The 24,933-nt window shown below is 36.3% G+C and overlaps 1 protein-coding gene across 1 annotated transcript; it reads left to right on the top strand.

The window, feature by feature from the left end:
- Positions 1-577: 577 nt before the first annotated feature.
- LOC140140067 (uncharacterized) lies at positions 578-24,590 on the top strand. The gene is made up of 12 exons (XM_072161881.1): positions 578-730; positions 9,774-9,941; positions 10,243-10,446; positions 11,511-11,789; positions 13,637-13,814; positions 15,366-15,520; positions 17,030-17,209; positions 18,357-18,593; positions 20,582-20,770; positions 21,583-21,813; positions 22,611-22,704; positions 23,484-24,590. Exons 1-12 carry the CDS (start codon positions 616-618, stop codon positions 24,121-24,123), a joined length of 2,670 nt encoding a protein of 889 aa, XP_072017982.1. The 5' UTR covers positions 578-615; the 3' UTR covers positions 24,124-24,590.
- The last annotated feature ends 343 nt before the right edge of the window (positions 24,591-24,933 follow it).

The raw sequence follows: 24,933 nt of genomic DNA, 5'->3' as shown, positions 1-24,933 counted from the left end.
TTATTATTATCATCATTATTTTTATATTATTATTTTATATATTATTATTATTATTATTATTATTAGTAGTAGTAGTAGTAGTAGTAGTAGTAGTAGTAGTAGTATTTATTATTATTATTGCTGTTTTTGTTGTTGTTTTATATTATTAGTATCATTATTAGTGTTATTATTATTTTTATTATGGAAATTAAATGCCGATTTTTAAATGTTTAGAGACCCTTTACTTTATATCAAGCTGTGAAACGCACTCAAATGTTGGATAACATCAGAGTTATTCTTTAGTTTTTGGCAAAGGTCTACTTACCAACTGCAAACATGTCATTCATATATTAAAATAATCATTTAAATATCACAATTATTTCTGCAATTAAAATCTGCCAATATTATTTAATTTAGTCAATCAAGAAAAAAATATCAACTTCGTGAATCGTGACAGTGGAATAACCTCGCAAACCCACTGAACAAAGGTTAAATTCTATTGTTCCATACAAATTCTAGACATGCATGACTACTTCAAGTTCAAGTTTTTGCCGCACCGTCAAATCTGGCCCTTTTGTGACCCTGCATGTACAATTGGTGTATAGTTCACACTAAATGTAAGATATACAAAGGTACATGTATGCATATGGCAAAAACAAAATGGAGGACACCTCGATAGGTGTCTTAGTTTTTGCCACTATTTTGGCTTTATCGTCGCTTCGAGTTTCTGGATTTATACTGGATAATTTGCGTAAGTAGATTATTTTATTATGTTTTAAAAATAATAAGTATTAATTTTGGGATAAGTATGAAAGAAACATTTTTACATAAATGCTAGTTACGTATTTGTGTCGTAAGTTTGGGTTAAAATAAACAATAAACACTCATACTTTTAAAAAGAAAGAAATAAAATACATACAATATTCGACACAATTGTGTCAAGACACTCATTTACTTGGTCAATAAACATGCATTACATTGTCAAATTATCGAGTATAAGCTGATAAAAATACCTATAAAATAACTGAATTGTATAATTATGTATACTGATATTATTGAACTTGCATGACAATAATACAATGTACGTTCATACTTGGCACTTGAAACGCTAGAAATAAAATACTAATAATTAATTTGACATTATGTTGTCAAGTTACTCGTGCACTTGGTCAATAAACTGCATGACTTAATGCGCAAATTATCGAGTAAGCTGACAAAAACATCCGTAAATATGTATTGTACATGCATGCATACATTGCACTTGATCATGATACTTTAAAAATGGCAATACACTATATAAACATCTACCAAAAAGTAATTACCCCCTTTAATGAATGACCATTGTTCCAAAATGGTTGATCGTATGCCAACATTTTCTGCGCTTTATGACACATTTGTTGCAATGGTCCCAATATTGATGCCGCAGCGTAGATTTAAATGAAGGTAACCCAATATTTGGAAGTTGCAGTAGATTCTTATTGCCTTGTATTCAGTGTCCATTGAGGGAAATGTGTTCACCTCTCATTTGATTATCCCTTTTGTTTCCTGCTCTTGGAGGGGATCAAAACATGTGATAATCAATAACAATGGTCATTATTTACATCAGTAATCATAATTCCCGTAATGTATAATTGTAACATGAAGATTTTTAGATTTTTTCTGACCAACAAGGTCCTAAATGGTCTACAATTGCAGAGGTAAAGTTAGTTCCAACATTTCCTGATTGGGAGGTACTGCCAACAGATGTAACTCTTCGTCTTCCGTTTCTCGTGATATTCTTGGTCCCAAAAAACATTGAACTTGTCATGTTTTAATATGGGATTATATAAATAATGACCTCTGTTGTGAATAATGATGTTTAAAATTGATTGTCACGTGTTTTGACCGCCTCCAAATTCACGAAACAAGAAGATTAATCCAAGAGAGCTGAAAACATTGCCTTCCATGGACACTGAATACAAGGCAATATGATTTCGCTGCAACTTGGGTTACGTTTATTTAAATGTACTCTGCTACAGCAATATTGGGACCACTGCAACAAATGAGGTGCCATAATGTCGGCATAATGTGAAGACATGAATCTTGCTTCGAATGCATATCCCACATTTGGCATACATTTATCCGTTTTGGAATATAATGGTCATTCATTAAAGGTGGTGGTGGGGGGGGGGGGGGTAACTACTAATTACTTATTGGTAGATGTTTATAATAATAATACAGTCTAAACGCAGGACAACCGATTCTTTTGTTCTGCTTAGTCGCGCTAAAAGTCGATCGATACATGTTAAAATCAGCACAATTCCGAGATACACCTTTTGCTATGAAATTTATTTTCTCGGTCAAATATAAAGCAAAATTTTTTTTTCTTCAGTAATGTCAAATAAAAACATAGTGCTTGGATGAACATTTTTTTAAATCCTGGTGTTAAAATTAAGCATCAAATTGTGTCTTTTAGTGTGATATTTTTGATTTTTATAGGCCTTTAGTTCGCCCGTGAGCTTTTTACAGAATTCATTTTTAGCGTCTCAAACTAATATAGTTTGCTAAAGAAAGATATTTCCCACCTCTGTAAAGCACATCGTGTGGGTCTATATATTATAGTTTTGTCAGAATTTCCGTTTTGATTCCATAATTTTTTACTACCAGCTGAAATATTTTCAAATCCACGCGTGAAATCTTCGGCTAATACTAGCATTGTGGATCGATATCTCTGGGTGCCCGGCCTGGATAGAGTGTTGCCAGAACTTCAATATAGCAAAGAAATTACCCGGTGTTTCAATTGTCATGAAGGTGACTGGGTATAGTGCCTTTAGTTTGTGTTTGTTTGAAATTGCTTAAACCCACCGAAAGTCATAATGAAGCAGCCAAAACAATACAAGGTTAAACATGGAAGTTTATAACAACCTATTATAATGACCTAAAGGAAAAATCATTTATGGCAACAATGAGCCTTGCATTGTAAGTCATGGTTAAAATGTGTTGAGTACCCACCCCACCCCATAGGCCTACATAATATTACATACCGGTACCTTATAATATTTATATAGCACGGCTATAGCTATACATTTATAAAGTAGGTCCTATAGCGCTAAATTATGACAAATAGGCCTACACAAACCCGAACGCAAGTCTGAAGGGTGTAATGAAAATGCCAACCCGCGATGCCCGATGGGGGGGGGGTCATTCAAAATTCACCTGGAGATAGGAGGGACAGAAAATTAAAATCCCCTCTAATAACACGCGAATTTTTCTAGGTTTGGACAGTGGATTTTCCCATGGACCTCATCCTAGGTAAATAAACAAACAAACAAACAGACAAAATGGTTTTCATAATCATGGAATCCATATCCCTATAAATTGAAATTGCAGGCTATCACGGGAGCAAATTTCCAAAATTCACCTCATTTACCAGAATTGGGGATTTGGGCTACCAAATCGCTGGTCAGGCAATCCTGGTTTTCAATGGAAAAGGGACCTGGTTGACAACAATTGAAATATCGATTAATTCAGCTGGTTGCTCTCGAGATAAAGTACTGATTTTGACATTTTCGGAGGATGAAGGGAAAAAGGGTAAAATAAAAACGGAAATTCTGACAAAACTATAATATATAGACCCACACGATGTGCTTTACAGAGGTGGGAAATATCTTTCTTTAGCAAACTATATTAGTTTGAGACGCTAAAAATGAATTCTGTAAAAAGCTCACGGGCGAACTAAAGGCCTATAAAAATCAAAAATATCACACTAAAAGACACAATTTGATGCTTAATTTTAACACCAGGATTTAAAAAAAATGTTCATCCAAGCACTATGTTTTTATTTGACATTACTGAAGAAAAAAAAAAATTTGCTTTATATTTGACCGAGAAAATAAATTTCATAGCAAAAAGGTGCATCTCGGAATTGTGCTGATTTTAACATGTATCGATCGACTTTTAGCGCGACTAAGCAGAACAAAAGAATCGGTTGTCCTGCGTTTAGACTGAATACTGATCAAGTAAAATGTAAAGTGGCCTTTACTTGTTAAGGCTGGTTCAAAGTGTATATTCGAAGGCGAATATTCGGCTTCGAATACTTTTTGGTCGTCAAAATATATGCGGCTTCGAATATAAAACTATGAACCGGAGAAAGATATATTTCTACAATTCACAGCGTTGCCCGACTGTTAACAAGTATTGCCCGTTGACCTAGGTAAGCAAAAATTAGAGAATTTCTATAACGTAGTCAATAAAATAATAGGTAAACTCAATATTGAACTACTGTCATGATTTAATGTCTGAAAATAAAAATGAATAAATAAATTAATAAGTTAATAAAGAAATAAATAAGTCAATAAATAAGTCAATAAGTGACCATGCGTTTTAAGTGGAGATGTAACATTTTGGGGTTCATAATATAGGCTAGGCCTACCCCGGGGTACCCCTCGGATCATAATTTGTGCACGATACAACGTTGATACTTCAGATTTCGGAATTTTATTTAAAATAGGCATAAATCACCTTGAACAGGTTGAATGCTGGCAAAAGTGGATAAAATAACTATGGGTCGAATTTACATTAATCAGTGTCCTGGGCCAGGATAACATGTAGGACTCCTTCGCACTCTAAAACAATACTTCACCAAATGTCCTTGCTTTCATTTTCTCATTTAATTTATTTTTATTTTTATTAATTTCTTTATTCACTGCCTATGTGGTCAATCCGGTATTGCCAAACATTTCTCGTCCATTACCCGTGTTAATCTATTTATTTATTAAAATGCACCATCTATTAAATTCCTGTAATACAATGTATAGTCCTAGTGTATTTTGATAACAAAGTTATTTTATTTTTGATTGGAATTTGGGGTTCCATAGATTTACAAGGGTCAGTTTTACACGATTTCATATATAAAATATGTTTGGGCATGGCGGAATTAATATATGATTAAAAATAGACATACTCTTAGGCCCCCTTTTTTTAATGTTTGTACATTATTAATATTAATGTACAAAATGCAAACGAATGTATATATTTGACTGTTTTGTAAACATTAATTTTGATGTTTACTCATAATTATGTCTGGAAAGTCAGGAAAAAAAGGAGTATCGATATTTCCTGGGAAAGTGGATCAGATGAGCAGTGAGTAAAAACATTCGCTCTAAATGTTTATTTGATTTTTATTTTTTTATGAATTTATTAGGCCTACTGGTAAAGTGAAGAATAAAACTCCAAACGCACTCTAGGATTTTTCATCAGCAGCAGTAGAAATTTCTCTTGCATAGATTTTCGGGTGATCTCGCTTGGATTTAGCAAACAATGAACCGTTCACTTATAGGTTATGTTTGTAAGCCTAAATATCATATTATTTGCATAAAACCAGAGAAGATGTAATCTTCTCTGATAAAACATAACTTACCATCACTACAGCATTGGAATGCTATTGCCTGCCAGGCATTTCCCTTTTTCAGGACGTCTTTATAGTCCCTTACTTTTATGTCATATAAAATGGGTACGCTTGTAGCGCACTAATAACGTTTTCTTTCAGTTCGTTATCAGCCATTTTGGAACTATCCAGACGTATTTTGCACAACTGTGCAGGTTAATTTTCATTGGGGATTTTTGAAATCATCGTTCGTCGAACGATATTCAGGTGACCTCGAGCCTTTCATATAAATCAATAGTATCTCGCTATCAGTTGCGCGATATTTAATCCGACTCAACTCGGCGTGTCATCATATTTTATTCGTTGCCGTATATATTTTGACGTCACAAAAGTATTCGACAACGAATATTCGCCTTCGAATATTCACTATGAACCGACCCTTACCCGTGTGATTTCGTTAAGGAATCGGATAGCAATGTTTGCACAGTATTTTTGTGGGACATGAGAGCACACCAGACATATCGAATTGCGAGGAATATTCTTCTGATATCAAATAATTTAGATTTTTTGAAATACAAATAATATGGCAAATAATAAAAATTCGATGTTTTTTAAGTTTTTGATATTTAACAGTCCTCGAAGTAAACTTTATCAATCTAATGACATATACTTGTGTATAAAGTGTATGTAGCTAATATGAAAAGCCGAAAATCAACTGAAAATTTTGACCTGCATTTTTGGGTGTTTGGGGGAAATCTATATCTTCAATGCGGAAGGTAGACTTCTCCGTAGTCCACTTGCCCATTTTGCATACTCTGGCTATTACATTTAAGCAAAAAACACTTATTTGTATTAATTTGTGTGCAATTGATAGATTTTCTCATCTGATATTTTCAGTCACCATACTCCCTCTGTTTGTTAGCTTCCCCAGTGGGATTTTTTACTCGGGCTTTCGCGATCAATAAACTGGTAGATTCCAAAATCAGAATTGTTTAGTATTGAAGTGAGCCATTATAATTATGCAAGATATTTTGCATTCAATAACTTTTATTGGCACTAATCATCTAATTATATAAACTCTTTATGAACATTTTACTATTGAACACTTTAATTTTAACATGTTTAATAAACATCAGTATAAAAAATTTTGAGTTCAACGGAATGCGTTCATCATGATTAAATAATAATAATATATATTTGATCAAAATTCGACTATGGCATAGTCTATGCGGAAGGTTAAAATGCTCATATGATGGACAGCTTTTCATCCCAGCTACATACACTCTAAGTACATAATCATTAGATTTTTAGATTTATACAATTTACTTCGCAGACTGTTAAATTTAAATATATCAATTCTTAATCATTTGCATTAAAATGTGTATTATATCGCATATTTCAAAATATTCGATATGTCTGATGTTCTCACAGGCCCCACAAAAGCTAAAAAGTCAGTAGCTCTTGGAATATTTTCACAAGAGCGAAGTGAATATCATTGCTTTTACTGTAGAAACCAATAGCGGGCTTCACAAACCTCCCTCTATGGTCATCTGTGATTGCTGGGCGCAAAGGATGGATCTACGATTAGCTCAGGTCATTTGGGCGTAAACGCGCGCGTTTTTTTAAAATGACTGATAAAAAATCATAGGAGGTTGGTACAACGTGGGGATATCATATGACTAAAAAATGTCCCCCTAGCGCCGCCACTGATCTTTCGCCGGATATTATAGAACAGGTTGTCAGGAACGTAACATGATATTATTACGACATAATGAAGAATTTATGTTAAATAATAAGTTCATGTATCAGGATATCATAAAACTAGGTAAAATAAATTACATAGCATTTTTTTTACCTAAAGATAATAATTATGTAAAAAAAGTATCAAACTGAAAAACTAGGTAAAACCATATGCAAATATTTTACTCATTTATGCCACTGTTTAATAATTAATATCTGACTTCTTTGTAGAATATAGGCCTACATATTAAATTCTTGTTTGTGTAAAAATATTAATATTATTAAATGTCTTATTTGTTGCGGAGCTCCTATTCTTTAAAGTAAACTTTTCATGCAACGTATGTAATTATTTTCCATGTACAATCCTTTATGGCTTTGTTAGTAGTATTCTTCGGGTCAATAACCACAGTCTCTGTGCAAATCAGGGATATGGTCACTTTAAAGGGAACTTCCCTTCGCTTTCAAAGACAGAATTTATTTAGCAGTGTGTTGAACACAGTGCTATATTTACGAAACAAAATTATGATCTGGTAATTTATAAACAAACATTGATATTAACTGTGTCAAACATGAATATAATGTAAGAATCATAAAGCTGACATTATTTTAACAAAGGACATATACCCATTATTTGACACACGCACTTTCATTCTTGAAGACAAGCATAATAAACCGTGGTAAACGTGAAAACGTGACAAACATGAATACATTGACATGACGAGTGTGAATACACGGCCTTACATACAGCTAGGCCCCATGTCACATGCGATTTAACGGGAAATTGCCCAAAATCGACAATTGCTGGAAATTACAGTAAATTGCCGAAAAATTATGCTAAATTGTAACCGATCACTACGAATCGTGCTCAATTGTAATAAACCACAGCAAATTGAAGTAAATTTTACAAAATTGTTTCAAATTTGGATCAATCAGCTAAAATCGCAAAAATCTACTAATGAGCAGAGATTTTGCAAAAATAATGTGCGATTTACCATTTTTTCATGTAACATGGGGCCTATATCTTGTGCATGTAAGGCTAACGAATTTGAAAACTTGTTACCATACGATAGTGATAAGTCGAATCTGGAGTTGACCATTTATTTGTACCATGATCACAACATACATGGTATAAAGTTATTTGCCAAGTAGTTAGCTGTTGTTAATTGGTAGATCGTGATATCCTGTATAATGAATTCTGGCGAAATTTCATTTTTGAAGAGGCTTGATGAAGAATTCAATATCACAGTCAAATTTATATAGGTTTATGATTTTATACTCCTTGATTTATGATGTAAAAACATCAAGCAAATTTTGAAAGCGCATGTTTTGCTTTCCGTACCCATTCAAATCTTCAAGGTGTAACTTTTAATTAAACCCTAATTTAGGTAGTGAAAATTGATATTTTTTATTTTATTTTATTTTTTTAGTTGAACTACCATGACTACTCCGACGCTCCTTGATGAAATTAACATGATCTTTTATCATGTTTATGATCAGAATGACTCATTCGAACTTTTCTTTTTTAATCATTTTGTTGCACCAATTGGGCAAAAATTGTAGTCCAATTGGACCTATAATAACCTATAACTTATTACCATGCTAATTTTGACAGATAATTATTTAGAAAAATCGATTAGTACCTTTTAACAGTAGAAACTTAGAGCTACAGATTTGTTATCTGTCATAAAACAAAAAGCACGCGTTTACGCCCAAACGACCTAAGCTAATCGTAGATCCATCCTTTGCGCTCATTTTTACCCCAACCAGTACCTTACCGTGTAAGTCGTAGATGTCCGGAGGGGGGGGGGGAGTGTTGAGGTCCACCATTGGTTTCTACAGTAAAGGAAAATCAATGATTTGTATTTCAAGACCCACTGACTTTTTACTTGTTAGTGAATTTTTATTGAATTTTTAGCCGAATATCAATTTTGCCTATACTTTTGTACATAGCCAGATTTTCCAAATTTACATGGACGCCCAAACATTATGATGTCATAGCGACATTATGTGGGGGTATTTGTAAATATGTTGGTATAACTTGATAGGGGGACCAATAGCTATACAATGGTATTTAGATTTGAAGAAGAGGGGGTTCAGTCCATGTTACAAAATATGGCTCAGTAGTTCTATGGTTAAATACGATTCATTTTATACTCATGCCTCTGTGGTATCTCGTATAGTGACCCATTATGACTTTGATTGCGAATTCCATCCATTATGCAAATGACAATGACAATTTACTATAAAAACCATGATGATATGGTATTTTGATTAACACAATGGTTTAATCATTTCATATTAACCCATACAATGCAGTCAGATCTGTATGATCTTTTACGATAACACTGTCTGAAGGGCAGTGAAGAAGGGCTGGATGAAGTACGTTGAAATTGCTAACGCCTCATCATGGCCTGGATGCTTATGTCGGTCTGCAACCATAACGGGTCACAATACCAACAACACTTAGGGTTAGGGTTTATGGTTAGGGTTAGGGTTTGGGTTAGAGTTAGGGTAAGGATTTAGGGTTAGAGTTTACGGTTAGGATTTAGGGCTAGGTTAGGGTTCGGTTTAGCGCATTGCGGCCCATTATGGTTGCAAAAAAATAAATACGTAGCCTGTTTATACCTTGGCAACATGTATCAGTGGATAGTTTACTAAAGTAATTCTCCTTTACCTTTGTACCGAACAGAGAATGGTGACGTCCGACTTGTTGGAAGCAGCAAAGGGCTGGAAGGTCGAGCCGAAGTATACTACGATGGAGACTGGAGGGGTATATGCTTCAGTTCTGGTGCCGCTGTAGGTACAAATCAACATCAATTTGAACTCCCTGAAGCAGATGTATTCTGCAAACAGCTAGGTAAGCACTTTAATTGAAGTATGAAGGTTTTTAACACAAGTCTCCACACACATAAATGACAGCCAGTGAACAAATTTCACTGACCATCCAGGATTTGAACCTGGGACCTTCGGATCACCGGACCGATGCTCTACCAACTGAGCTAGAAGAGCAGTGATGTTATTATCTATAGGCCTTCAGTTCAATATCCGCTCTCTATCATCTTCTCATATCCAAGAAGTTTTAAGAAAGAGGTTTGGAAATCATTCCGAAATCGCATTCGAGACGGAAAAAACCCATTTTGTATTAATTCAAATTACAGGATTTACCGATGGTGCGGCGCTGGTTCTTAACGGCAATCAGACAGCAGAAAGATATGGCAAACCAAGCGATGGTGTCCGGCTAACCAGTGTAGACTGTTCCAGGGACACGACAGCTGATGGGATACTGGACTGTGAGCAAATCAGATGGGGATCCGAATGTGATGACGGTCACAAACTGGGTTACAGTGGTGTAGTTTGTCACAGTAAGTTGAGCTCACATTCCGTGTTTTGAGTCATTTGTCATGAAACTCAGTACATTGTGTCACTGTCTGTGTGATTCTCACCACCCAGGTGTATAATGGAGAGCTGCTCGAGGTTGTCATACCACCGGTTCCTTGTTGTAGGTAGCCACATGGTGTGATAAATCCCAGTAGTATAAGTAGCGGAATACCGGTACAATGTAAAGTGCTTTGAAAATAAAAATAAATAAAAAAACATATAAAATTGCCGACATTTTATTACGTAACGCATTGTTCTTTTGTGCCAAATTGATTTGCAAACATGTTATTAAAAGAGCGTAACGTTTTACCTTGCATGCGATTGTCAATATAAAGTGAAGTAAAACTTTTTATGTTTTCCCTACTTGATAGGCCCAGTCAGGTATATAATATTTAACACCAGTCACCCAAATTTCGTAAACTGGTCGTCGATTGCAATCAGGTTGGTGATCGATGACTTGATACATCAACATGAATTCGACGTTGATTGGGTATTTGCTACATTACTCCGCATTTCTTTTTTGCGTCGTGATTCACCTCAAAAGTGCGCTAACTTTATCTAAATAATACATTTGTGACGTTTCATGTCAAAAGGAGACATTTTTGGGCAGGATCATAAATGGAGAAATAACCAAAAATCTGGCCGGGGTGATTTTTTCACAATTTGAGTTTGTTGCGAATTTGTGATGTTATTAATGTTTAAAATATTGTCTGATAGTGTCAGACCGGAATATAACTGGCATCTTGTATTTTTAGACATTTTTCATAGTAATTCCTACTCTCAACATTGTCAATAATATTTTTAAAGGCCGATATCTCAATTTCCAATTTTATGATACCATAACATAACAACTCAATATCTTCACTTAGGAATGACCGATTTCAATGGGAAAACGGTGTTGTGGAGCAAATTACCTCTATATTTGAGATATGTAAAAACCTCTAAATTGATAACCTGTCCAAAAGTGTCTCCTTTTGACATGACACGTCACATTTATGGTACTAAATTACGGTTATTCCATTCTGTCTTTTTGTCACTATTCGAACAGTACCTGGATACATCGGGTGTTACCGCTATGACACTCCTGGATTCCTTCTCGACCATGAAATCATATCTGAGACCATGACACTTGATGCTTGTATTGATGCATGCTTAAAGAGCCCAGGGCCATTTCGGTACGCGGGAGTTCGCCAGCACGAGTGCACTTGTGGAGCAGATGGCATCAATATTCCAACAATTATGGAACATGATCATCAGTGTTACGAGGCTTGTCCGGGGGATGAGTATCAACAATGTGGGGCGTATCTAAGAACGGCCGTCTATGACTGTAAGTACACTGACTGTTTTCATATTTTAAATTTTTCCCTCAATCAGCTTGAGTTGGCGAGGTTAGAATTTTAGGGATGAAATCCAAACTCGACCGGCGGTTGACCTCCGGTTCCGTCCAGTTTCTATTGTTCTATACAATGAAAACCGGACGGAACCGGCGGACAACCGCCGGTCGAGTTTTGTTTTCATTCCTTACGTTCTTTTATTCTTGGTCAAGATGTCCAATTTGAGGCTTGCAACTTTCTTCGAGTACTTAAATCGTTATTGGTAAGCATGAAGTAAAGCTTAGGATTAGTGTTTATGCTGAGGGCTCAGTGCAACAGAGCCCAACCTCTAATAACTCCTTCTATCTATGGCACTGAGCCCTCGATATTCACGAAGGGATATTTGCTATTGACTTCACTGTCACGTGGTTATCAATATCTATAAGATCATCTACAAAATTATCTGGATCATTATTTCAGTACTCATGGCCTAATTCCATTTAAAATCCACACTACCCTGTGGAATATTTTGGAAATTATATCTTCCACACGGGGAGTATGCATTTCAAATGAAATGAATACATTTGCAGCTCCATATGAAACTCAACCTTCCTCAGTAGATGATTCAGGTTGAATCTTCCTCATAGGTTGTACTAAATTCAAATGGAGCTGCTGTATAATGAAATGCATATTCTCACTGTAGAAGATCTTCCACAGGCGCAGTGTGGATTTTAAATGGACTAGCCCAATATACATGATAGGTAAATCCCAAACCTTATTGTCTGATCCAAAGAAAATTCACTGTGTACGTATTAATAACACCACCCTGTCCCTGTTATCTTTTGATAAAACCTGATGAAGACAGCTGCTAATAGTATGGCCAGTCATTAAATAACCCCCATTCCCATTGTAACTGCGCATGTGCGAAGTACAGGTCACGGTAAAAAATTAGAGATGTAATGAAAGACAAAGAGAAAAAGATTTTATCGGGTCTGATATCAATGTCAATTTCGACCCTTGATTGGTTTACACAGGTTAATAGCGCGTTAAATGATGGCCGATTTATCAGGTACCGGTCGGAGAAAAGGAATTGCAGAAAATGGCGAAAAATTACGTACATTTACACGACAAAAAGCAACATTTCTAGGCATTGTTGACAGGGTGCCTTCACGAAAGAAAGTTTTCTACTATAAAGACCTAACTTTTAAGATGGTTTGTATCTTTGAAAGGGGCAAAATTAACAATAAGGCGTTCGGTTATACCACCGTGTTCAGCAAGTCATCATCACGACACTTGTAAACAAACCGTGCTCGAGTTTGATTGACAGATCGGACATCAGACGCGATAAAACCTTTGCATCTCTGTCTTTCAGTTTATCTCTAATTTTTTACCGGGACCTGTACATCGCGCATGCGCAGTTACAATAGGAAATGGGCTTATTATCAAGTTGATTTCCTCGCAATGCACTTGGTGCTGCCAGTTGATGTACACTCTGCTTACATAAGGGACGCGCCATTAGATATTATCGGGGGGCTAGGGAGTTTTTGAAAAAAAGTTTTGCCTCACTGATGAGTAAAAAAAATTTTTGCCTCATTGATGAGTAAAAAAAAATTTTTTTGCCTCATTGATGAGCAAAAAAAAAATTTTTTCCCCTACCCAACTCTGTATAAAGGTATACATTAAAATTGAAAAAATACAACTTCGCCGCCGAAGGCTGCGAAAAAAACAATTTTGCCTCCAAAGCCAGCGAAAAAAAAAAAAAATTCTGCCTGACCCAAACTCCCCCGATAATATCTAATTGTGCGTCCCTAACGTTACGCAGATATTTCACTAATCCATTCACTTGCTGTCTGCGTTTCAGTGGATATCATAGAAGATGGTCACGTGGCTCCACACATCATCTGGCCGAGTTGGGGTAGAAACTATAACGCTGGTGATGATGATAAAATATGGCGGGTAACTATTCCTGCAGACTACGATTACGCTGTGCTCTATATATTGTCATTTAACTTGGCAGACGAGGATAGCATAACTTTAAGGTACGGTTTGATATATACTTCAAAGAGGTGAAGAATACATTGAAGAGTTTGTTTCCAAAAGGCGCTAAAATCTAATAACTGACTTGTGTCACATTTTTCTGGTATATTTTAAAACATTCAAGTATAAATGACATGTAACAATTGGAATTGATATGTTTGTAACTCTAGCTTATTTTCTAACTATTTTCAACATCGTTTTGACTGTAACATTTTCCAAGGCAAAGTTTAAAAATAGCTTCCATTTGATTTAGCTCCTTTTGGAACAACAAAAAATTCTTTTATATTTATTATTTTCTTCTTAAAGAGATTTGTAAGTATTCGTTTAGGCGAGTGAAAGTCGATTCCGAGTTTATCGTCCCCCGCCCGCGTCACTTTTTGGACACCAAAAACACCCGCGTCAAATTTTCAAAAATGCCAAAATAATTAATTATTTTCAAAGTATCAGTGTTTTCACCAGTTTTAGCAATTGGAAACATATATTTTTGTTTGTAAAACATATAAATTTATAACTTGGAACCAAAACCAGGCTCTTTTCTAACTTTTCTAGTCCCTGCCCATATAAAAACATGTTTATAAATAACATGTATGAGTATGGCTTTAAATCAACACGCACTTTAGGTCAATAATGAAATCTGATGAAATAATGAAAAATGAAAAATGAAAAAGTCACCTCACCAACCTGAGAAAAAAAAGGGACGATAAACTCGGAATTGACTTTCATGGGCCTTAAAGATAACCAAAATATTGTTATAACTATTCTTGTGGTTCAATGTCATTACATTGTCAAGCTTACTCTTGGGAATATCTTCAGACTGATGTATTGTATACAAAAAAGCCTTTGGAGTTAGGGCGTTTTGGAACCAAATTTTCTCATTCTTTTGGATGAGAAAATAATGATGTTGTTTATTTTGAGCTCACTGTGGATTACCAATTCTCACCATGAAGTTTCTCATCCAAAAGAATGAAAAATGTAAATTATTTCCATTTTGGCTCACCAATGTCCTCATCATCTATTAATTCTCAAATGTGGTGATTAAGCAAAATCAGTCTGAAATCGATTATATCTAATTTTCAGGTTTTTTTATTGGATTGTTACAAACACTTGCAAAGCTGTATTTTATAGAAAACCCCATTGAAATTGGACAACCACTTTATATGAACAGCTAAGAGTTTCCAAAACCAACAGAAACATAAGGAAATATTTCCTTTGTTTGGATATATCTTGAAATCAATATTTCCAACTTCCGGCTGATTTTGCTTGATCACGTCACAAAATGAGCTCTTATGTTCGAGGGTCTTGTGTGTATGACCCTTGTGTATGTTCTGTTTTCATCAGTATCTCAACAGAGTCATCTTACATAACACCATGTGAAATTCAGTCTTTGCGCTGTTTTTGAGATTCTGCAGTTTTCCCCGTCATTACGCTTCACATGTTCTTTTCTTGCTGATCTTATAGTTGTTATTTTAACTCTTTTTATTCACATTTGGTATGTTTAATGTCACAAAATTTCTTTACAAATACCGTTAATATATGTCCACCCTTTTCCACAGATCTGAAGCGCGTCAATATGGAGCAGTTTTAACCGGCAATTTAAACCTAGATCTTCCTGAGCGATGGGTAACCAACACTGCCGACTGGTTTGAAGTGGAAACAAATGTCTTGCCAAACACACCTGGTGACGAAGGGGTCATTATTTACTACCAATGTAAGTAGTTCAAAATCATCAATACTAAATACTCTGCATGCTAACCATATAGGCTTCTTCATAAAAGGACCAAGTTTCTCAAAATATCACGAGTTTTCTCAAGAACCACTGGACCAATACTAGGCTTGTTTGTACTCATTTTAATACATTTTTTCATGCTGATTCTACATATGGTCATGAAAATTTATGTCTTAATTTGTTTAATAAAAACATTGAAACTTGTCTTCTGCAGTCGACACCCGCTTGAAGAGAGTTAAGTAACATGATTGTGCTATTAATTCCATTTGAAATCTACACTCCCCTTGTGCAAGAACAAAAGTCACACACAGATGTAGCATGGTTTTAGATAGAATAGGCAATCGGGCAACTTGCATTTGAAACACTTAAGCTGTGGAAGTTATATAAAGCCATGGAAGTTATGTAAAGCCATGGAAGTTATGTAAAGCCACTTCCATTTGAAATACTTAAGCTGTGGAAGTTATGTTAAGCCATACATAGGGAGTGTGGGTTTCAAAATAATTTAACCTAGCCAATTCTATTAGAAAAACATCCTCTGCAGAAGACTTGTCTTAAGTATTCCACAGGGGGTGGGTAGATTTCAAATGGAATAGCACACTTTGTCCTTTTATGCTTCATATGTAATACGATCTGGCCCATGGAGGCCAAAGGAGGCATTATTTTAAAATAAGCTTGTTCAGACGATCGCTTGTAAAGTCACTTGCCCGTCTAAACGCACTCGCATGTAGCTACATGCAAGTTGACGATTTTACATAGATATCTTACATGTATGGAGATACATTCGAATGTAAGGCCAGTGTGAACAAGACTTGCATGTTACTCACATCTATTAAAGCATGACCTTGATGACCCAATCATATTGTGATTGTGTACAATCATGGCAAAATTTACCAGTGAAGATCATACTTGTGAGTATGGTGTATTTTGAAATTCGAGGCCATAACTCTTCTCAATTTAGCCTCAAATCATAATTTATTATATACACGTGTAGCAAACACCAATGGGAATAATTGGACGTTGTTTGCGGAGCCTAAATTTGATTTGATTTTATTTCACAATATTTCTAGTGTGAAAATTTTGACCTGTCAATCCCTTTTCGGATTTCGCATCCGAATTCATTAAAAGGTGATATTTTGAATTAATAATGAGTACGCTTACCTTTCTGCATCTGGTGACAGCCAGTATTTTGGCTGAAAACAGTCCCTTCCTATCATTTTTGAACAAAATATGCCTCGAAATTACGTACATGACACGTATATATTGGCACAGCGAGGAAATGAAGAGAGCCATTTACGGTGGGGTAGGCTATTGGAAGCTATTATGGTACCAGGCATGTCATTTAATACTTTATACATGCAATGCTTTTCGATATGAATTTAGCTCTCATAAATAATACCAGGGTTACTCATTGGCGGTAAGATGTCATATTCATAACCTTTATTATTTCTCGCCTAATTTTTATTTCACCTTTATTTTTATACTGTCTTGTAGTTGGTAAGCATTGTTATGCTAGTGATCTTCCAATCGTCGAGGGGGGTAACTGGCAATCCCTTACAGGTGTCTATTATGAACGAGAATGTCCATTACCGATTTGCCTGCCTGGATATCAAGGCTCTAGCGGCGCTCTTTGTCAATTGGATGGAACGTGGGTCGGGAACGGATCATGTTCGAGTAAGTTGACCAACGTATAAACGAACTTGCTGTCACTGTGTATACATATACCGGTGTTAATCTGCTACGATACTCTGTATCATACACTGTAACTATCTCTCCCGGCACTCACAGCAGTAACACATGATGTGTTACTGGTGGTAGTGACATGTTTAGATGATGTCACCTGCAGCAGTGACATCTGAACAGTCTCTACAATTCACACTTATAGGAGCTAAATAACATAATGTATCATGCCAGTAAGTGACTGTTGTGTGTCTGGATGAAGAGAATAGTATTTCCCCAAATAAACATAGGACACTGATGAAGGTCAGATGGACTTGTGGTTTGTAAAGTGTTGAAATGAGTCATAATTGGGTGTGATTATGCTCCTCTTTGGGGGTCTATTACACCAAAAGAAATCAAAAGATTGAAATTCTATCTGGATAATCTGTTACCTTGGTACTTTGAGATCATGTTTACATAGTTCATTTCTTTGCGACTCTCATTTCTGTAGGTGCGACTGTCAGTTGAAAACAGGAAGTTATGGCCAATATTTTCAAAGTGTTACTTGGTAGGGTAACACTCATCTTGGCAGCCATGTTTTTTAATGGTTTTAGATGTTACTGCATGCAGTAACATTGTAACAATGTGACCTCAAATTGACCTCATTTGAAGGGCGCCGCCAAGATATGGACTGGTGTGTGTTACTTGTAGCAGTAACAAAAGTGTGTTACTGCTGTGAGTGCTGGGAGAATCTATAATACACTATGTCCGCATTTGTAATTATAACTCTCTCAGGTGCTCTATTTTCGCAATTCTGGGCTATACCATAATTTTATACACTATAAGTCTGGTACTAATCCTGAGAGGAGTTTTAGATATGCGTATTTAAATGTCGACAATCACTTAGCCTACTCCATGATGGTGACGACAAAAACTTAAATAAGACGAGACTTATTTATATTGACAACTAAAGCTGCCTAGCTAGTTTCCAATGCTAACCTTGCCAGTTGGTTTATGGTATTTGTTAATATTAATAACAATTGAAAATAATAAAATAAACTATATTTATTGAAAATAATAAAATAAACTATACTTAATATCTATTAAACACACAATTTATAATCATGGATAAATTAAACATTTACCATCTTTACCATTGCAGGAATTCCAACAACAAAGCGACCTCTGTTTCCGATCGACGAATCTACAGCAATCAGGGTTACACAGCCAGATTCCACTACCATTGCACCTGTAACACCGGTGACCCAGCTGCCTCCACCTCCACCCACCCAAGCACCGCCACCTCCACAAACACAACCACCTCCGGCGGTACCAACCACAAGAGAACCCTTACCACCACCGCCTGTTCGCACAGATCCGCCTTTGCCACCAATAGCTCGTAAGTAATGTTAGTAATGTTACCGCCCCATATGAACTACAAATGCGGTTCTCTTATAAATTTCATCTACGCATAGGTTCCACCTCGATACACCCGAACACACAGATATTTCCATGCACAGCAATGTCTAGCCTCTACGCATTTTGTGATTATACTACACGATTGAGTGCATAGCATCATAAGAACTGTGTGAGATCTAGTGGAAAATAGACATCTATGATTGGTTTTTATCAAAATCTTAAGTGTTCCCTTCATCCAATCAGATTTTTTTTTATAGAATGAAAGCTACCCCTCCCCTCCCATTGTTTAACATTAGGTCAACAGATAACGTAATTTAATGTTTATAGCAAGGCGAATGTGGTAAATCTGTTAAGTATGTCATTAAATGTCATTAAATGAAAGAACACACTTATACTAGTATTGTCCACATACCAATCACCAATGGCCATTACATTGCAAATCTTGTGCAAAAAGTTAGTGTTTTTGCCTGTTTTGTCATACGGTTGTGTAAATTCAATGAACTATGACTTTCCTAAAGAGCGCTTACAAATCATGCAAATTGACAAGATTTACATGTTGGAAACAATACACGCATTTTGAAATGTATTGGCATATCATACTGCAGTTACTGTCCGTTTTCCTGTACACAATACACAGTGCTCTCACCATTGACGCGCGACCTTTACAAATAGTGTATGTTAGAAGTATACTGCATATGCCTAGTTAACATCACTGTGTGAAAAATAACCGGCCAATATTTAAACTATTCTCTAAACTTCTAGCAAATATATTTCTCTAACATGACCTAAAATTGCAGCTAGGTTAGATGTTCAGAAATAGTCGCACTTTCGTAGAATATGAGTGAGGGCAAAGCATAGCTAGCTCATAGGGAGCCAACTCCCCGTGTTAATTGAATGGAGATTTGACCGAAAATATTGAGCAGTATTGGTAACGGACCGCTCCGTTCTGAAGGATGCCACAAAAAAAAAACCCGGTACAAGCTACATTTAAACTATTCTGTGAAATTCTAGAAAATATAGTTTTGTAACATGTCCTAAATTTTTAGCTAATTTAGGTGTTTGGAAATAGTCGCACTTTTGTGTTTTAGGAAGGATATGTAAACGACAGATAACACCAAAAATATGAAGAAATTATTTCCAAACCATGTTAAGTCAACAATCATTATGTTGCTCATTTTCAAGAATGCTGGTTAACAAAAAGCAGGCCATTGTCTCATTTCGTGAACAAAGGTCCACATACCATTGTTTCCTTGCGTTTCCTTTATAATCAGTTTCCCAACTGAAGCTGTATTATAGCACCTTATAGCGATACCGCACATATAAACAGACACATGTGCACAACCAGAGAAGATCCGATTTAATCAGTTGAGCTGTTTCAATGAGTGTTATCTTGGTTTAATAGCTTTTAATGGGGTTTAAGTCCTGCAAAGGTCGAGATGAATTCTACTGTAGACATGACTGCATCACTTTACCCACCGTTCACGTACTGGATCGACTGAATCGATCGAGTTTAGTTGAGCGGATTGAATATGGTTTTAATTTGATTGTCTTGTATGTTCTTGCATTAGTTACATTAAGTTTTTGAACTTAGTTCGTGATTATGACATTGTGAGCTGTCATCACCACTCCAAAGATTGATTGAAATCAATCGAGGAAATGTCAAAAGAATGCTCACGTTCACAGGCATGACTGACAGGGACTGGACTAATGCAAATTAAACTCTATGACAGTTGCAATCCATACACCCCTTTGGAAGACATGATATTAATCTCCCACACAGGCAGTGTAGCTTTTAAATTGTGTCATCCATTCAGGTAACCCCATTTGAAAATCAATCTTCCTGTGCGGAAGATTAGGGTCGTGTATTCCATAAGGACGTATGGATTTCAACTGGAATATCACAATCTCTCAATCATCACTATTCTTTACCACTTGTTTATAATGACATCTTATTTCTATGTTGTACAGAATGCTATCGGCCAAACATAAATACAGACACTGGTGTTTTAGAAGGCACTGGCTACAAGGCGGTGTTCTACGAAGGAGACAGAATAACCCATTGCTGCACCCATAAGAATAGCGACTGTGTTGAGTTGGTATGTCTGTCTAGTAGACGATGGTCTAATGCAGCTTATCTTGAGCGATGTCCTGCGGCAGGTGAGTGAACATATTATGCAACAAACAACCAAACAAAGAAACACGTAAAGCATATAGACCAATATATCTGAGAGAGAATGCATGTCAAACCTTCTCCAAAACCTGCTAAGTATGATTTCAAAGTGTCTCAGCATACAGTAGCGATAACATGGACAACATACAACTTTACAGTCTGTTTTGTCGGTTGGTACCTTAAGTTTTAAGTGCTAACATTTTGATTCTTATTAGAGCTCAAGAAAAAAAAGAAACGATACTAAAACTTGGCTTCTGCAATCTTGATAGTACAAGTAAAATGCCTGATACAATAGACCATGTCAAGATATCTTTTATATCAGGCACTCGATTCCAATGTATTTTACTTGTACTTTTAGACAGTATGTGTCACTTCTGGACATTTTGGAGTAGACAAATCCATAATAATGTTCATATTTTGTCAAATACCTCATATTGCCAACAATAGCGCATAGACGTCATAAACACTACAACAGTAATACTCATTTTGGAGGTGGCTTCTTCAGAGAACGTTGGGGCAAATCAACAACACATTTTCACATTCTGGCAAAAACTATTTTTATCACCAAAAGCGTGTCGATGTTGTAACACAACAAAACCTGGTCGACGTTGTAACACTACAAAAGCGTGTCGACGTTGTAACTCTACAAAAGTGTATCGACGTTGCAACACTGTTGTAGGATCCCTCCACACATTGTTGGAGCAACGAAATTTATAATAATGTTCATAATTATACGGATATTTTTACGAATGCGCGTCGATTTTATAATAACACTATATTGATGATTTCTTCATTCCAGTATGCGTGTTACCAGAAACGGACGAAAACGGTTCCTTACAAAACCCTGGAGGAAGAACGTACTTTAGAGACGATGATGAAATTGGTCTCTGCTGCATAAACAGTAACTATTGCTTTGTACTTAAGTGTAGGACAGACGGAACTTGGGAGAACGGGGAAGAGTTGCTTCAATGCCCAAGACCTTTGCCAGTCGCTAAGAAATATACGGCATTGCCAGTGTGGGTTATTGTTGGTAAGTAATACGTCAATGTTTATGGGGCAGTCCGAGCTGGGAAATGAGAGTCTACTTTCACCTGTCCATCCTATTGCCTACATGCTGTATATCTATTCTCCACACATACAATGACATATCATTATTTGCAATATTTCCCAATATAGTAACCAATCCCTAAAATGAATGAGCTATAGACACCTAACTTTTAATGTCAGGAGGGATACATCTTATAATGTATACGCAGGCATGAGGAATTCTGTGAACATTTCATGCAATCTCAAAGAGTAACATAACCCGGAACATAACCTTCCAGTTTTGTGTGTCTGATGTACTCTCAGGTCCCACAAAATTTTGTTCAAACGTTGCTATCCGATTCCTTAACTGTGGCAAAAATTGCATTTTATTAATCATTTCATAGCGAGCATGTAGACGGATTCAAATATTACAGATAATACTTTGGTAAGTCCTGTGGTTCCTGAGTTATGCTGTACAGAGGGCTGAAACCTCATCACCTAGTAAAACCACATAACTAATTGACAACAATAAAATCAAGCAAGTTTTCAAAGTATATGATCTGTAGACTGAACTCAAGTTCTCCAAAACATCAAGGTGTTATTTTTCAATAAAATATTGATTTAGACAATGAAAAACGATCTTTTTGGCTGCTTCGACCAACAATACCTAGTAAACTCTTAACATATGGTTTTTTAGATGTTTTCAGTTCTTATTTAGCAAGACTAGTAAGGGGTACCATTCTCTTGTGTACCCTTATGAACAGCATTTATGTTGACTTTTGTCGTCTTTTTGTCTTTTAGTGGTAATTATCGCTGCCATATTTGGTCTGGCTATCATCACCATCTGTCTAATCGTGTGTTTACGCTCGAGGCCAGGCGGTCATGGAGTGCGTCGGTAAGATAGGAGTTTCTGTTACCTTTGAATTGTTTTTAATGTGCGAAAAAAATAACAAACTTGGACTGTTATATTCCTTGACGCATATTACCGTAAAGATTCGCCTAATGGCGCAATGGGCTCTCTTGACATAACTGGCAGATTAGGCACAAACTAAAAATAGCCTCCTGTAGAAATTACAATAAATAAATAATGGCACGGACCCTTAATTCTTATTGGGATTTTCAGAGGAGGGAGCTATCTTCCGGGGCTTTCTATTTGTACGTGGAATTTACCCTTACACAAAGGATCACATGCGCGACATTAGGCGAATCCTTACGGTATTTTAGTTCGAATTTTTGCTGTACTCTACAGGGACTCTACAGTATAGAACAACAATCCATAAAGACACTCTCAAAAAACTTTATTATAGTTACTAGATACCTTTTTTCTTAAACAAAACTTGAAAGGTACCCAGTAGATCCAAATTCTGGAAAATGTACACATTGTCCTCATTCGTGCTACTATATATATGGACTGAAAGCAAACTGCTCTTAAAAATAACTACTGACAAGATGAAGATGATAAAGCAATGACAGTATAGCTCAAACTGATAGAAATTTGTCTTTTCTTTTTCTCTTTACTTGTTTGTATTTTGTAGTGTATTAATATACTATCCACGTCAATCTGTGTATAGTTCAAGAGCACAACCACGTTACCGGTAGTTCGTATACGCTTGTGTTCCAGTAGTTAGTCTACATGTTTCAGTAGCTAGTTTTCTTGTCTTTGTTCACTTACAGAACCTACGTCAAGCGCCCGTCTCCTTATTACATAAAACCAAAAGGAGGATACCGGAATCCGGCACCACCACGTCACCTACGCGACCCTCCAAGGGATAGGTCCCCGTCACCTTCCCGTCGGCGACATCGCAGTCCCATACGAAAGGACCCGGTGGTTATAGGCACTCCGATTGAGGGCTTGAAGAATTGCCGCGATTATGCCCAATACGGAGCAAATCCTATCATTATATGCGGAGGAACAAAGTATGCTCGTGAGGCAGAGAAGCGAGAAGCTGAAAAGCGCGAGGCTGAAAGACGCGAAGCTGAAAGACGAGAACATGATGATCATCACCCGCATCCCCACCATCATAGTCCAGAACCACAACGTCATCATCACCATCCCCATCATCCCGAACCTCACTACCACGAGCAAAGCCCACGGCGAGAACGGAGTAGTCGGCAATCCGATGACAGACGTCGTCGTGATCAACAGCCTCGCGATAAGCGAGACCGACGTCATCATCATCATCGTCATGGGCGGAGAGAAGAAGAGGAAGCTTCTGCGTTGGGCGTCCTAAATAGCGTTGTTAGGGATCTCCAACAATCCGCCACTGTACCCAGTGATGCTGGGTCGGTCAGCGATGGATCATCACATTCGTAAAATGGGGGATTGTAAACCAGCATTGTATGATTATAAGTTACTTTAAATTGAAATTATATAGTAGGGTGAATTATGATTAATCAACCAAACATGGAATTATCTTTGAAGTGCAAAGTACAGACCGCTTATTAAAAATATTTCATATTTGATGCGATTGTTTACTAAATATCAATTCGTCGGTGCAATGACACGGGCATACATTGCGTGTTGCGTTAGTGTATATTATCTAATCTTTCTGTCGACAAAATTTAGATCGGCTGTTTTTAAAGATATATACAAATGATTACAATAACATTATAATTTTTTTCCACACACAAACTTTTAATACACCATACACCTTGTTGTAATATAGTTAAACATTGTACCTGGACGGACGTGAAACTGATACTGCGATGTCTTATACCGACACTAGTCAATCTGACCATGTATCCTTAATTCCCTTCACGCGGGTGTCGACTGCAGACGACATGTTTCAATTTTAATTCAAAAATTTCAGAAATGTAAATTGTCATGATCATATTTGGAATCAGTATGAAAGATGCATTAAAATGAGTACAAACAAGCCTAGTATTGGTTCAGTGGTTCTTAAGATAGCTCTTGATATTTTGAGAAAATATTTCAAAACTTGAACTTTTTCCGTTGAAGCGCATGGCTAGCACGCAGAGCATTAATATTAATTGTTTAAATTCTGTTCCCTTGAGACAAATGATGTCAATTGTGCTATTCCATTTAATATCCACACTACCCCTTTGGAAGATTTTGGAAATATCTTTCACAGTGGGAGTATGAATTTCAAATGGAATGAATATA

This window comes from Amphiura filiformis, chromosome 18, assembly GCF_039555335.1.
Source record: "Amphiura filiformis chromosome 18, Afil_fr2py, whole genome shotgun sequence".
Lineage (NCBI taxonomy): Eukaryota > Metazoa > Echinodermata > Ophiuroidea > Amphilepidida > Amphiuridae > Amphiura > Amphiura filiformis.
This window is presented reverse-complemented; position numbering and strand designations above follow the sequence as displayed.

Bases quoted from the DNA above. Each gene is read 5' to 3' on its own strand.
- LOC140140067 (XM_072161881.1), top strand. From the start codon at position 616: ATGTATGCATATGGCAAAAACAAAATGGAGGACACCTCGATAGGTGTC. The intron at 15,521-17,029 runs GTAAGTAGTTCA...ACTGTCTTGTAG, and splicing joins GGTCATTATTTACTACCAAT to TTGGTAAGCATTGTTATGCT. The intron at 18,594-20,581 runs GTAAGTAATGTT...TATGTTGTACAG, and splicing joins GCCTTTGCCACCAATAGCTC to AATGCTATCGGCCAAACATA.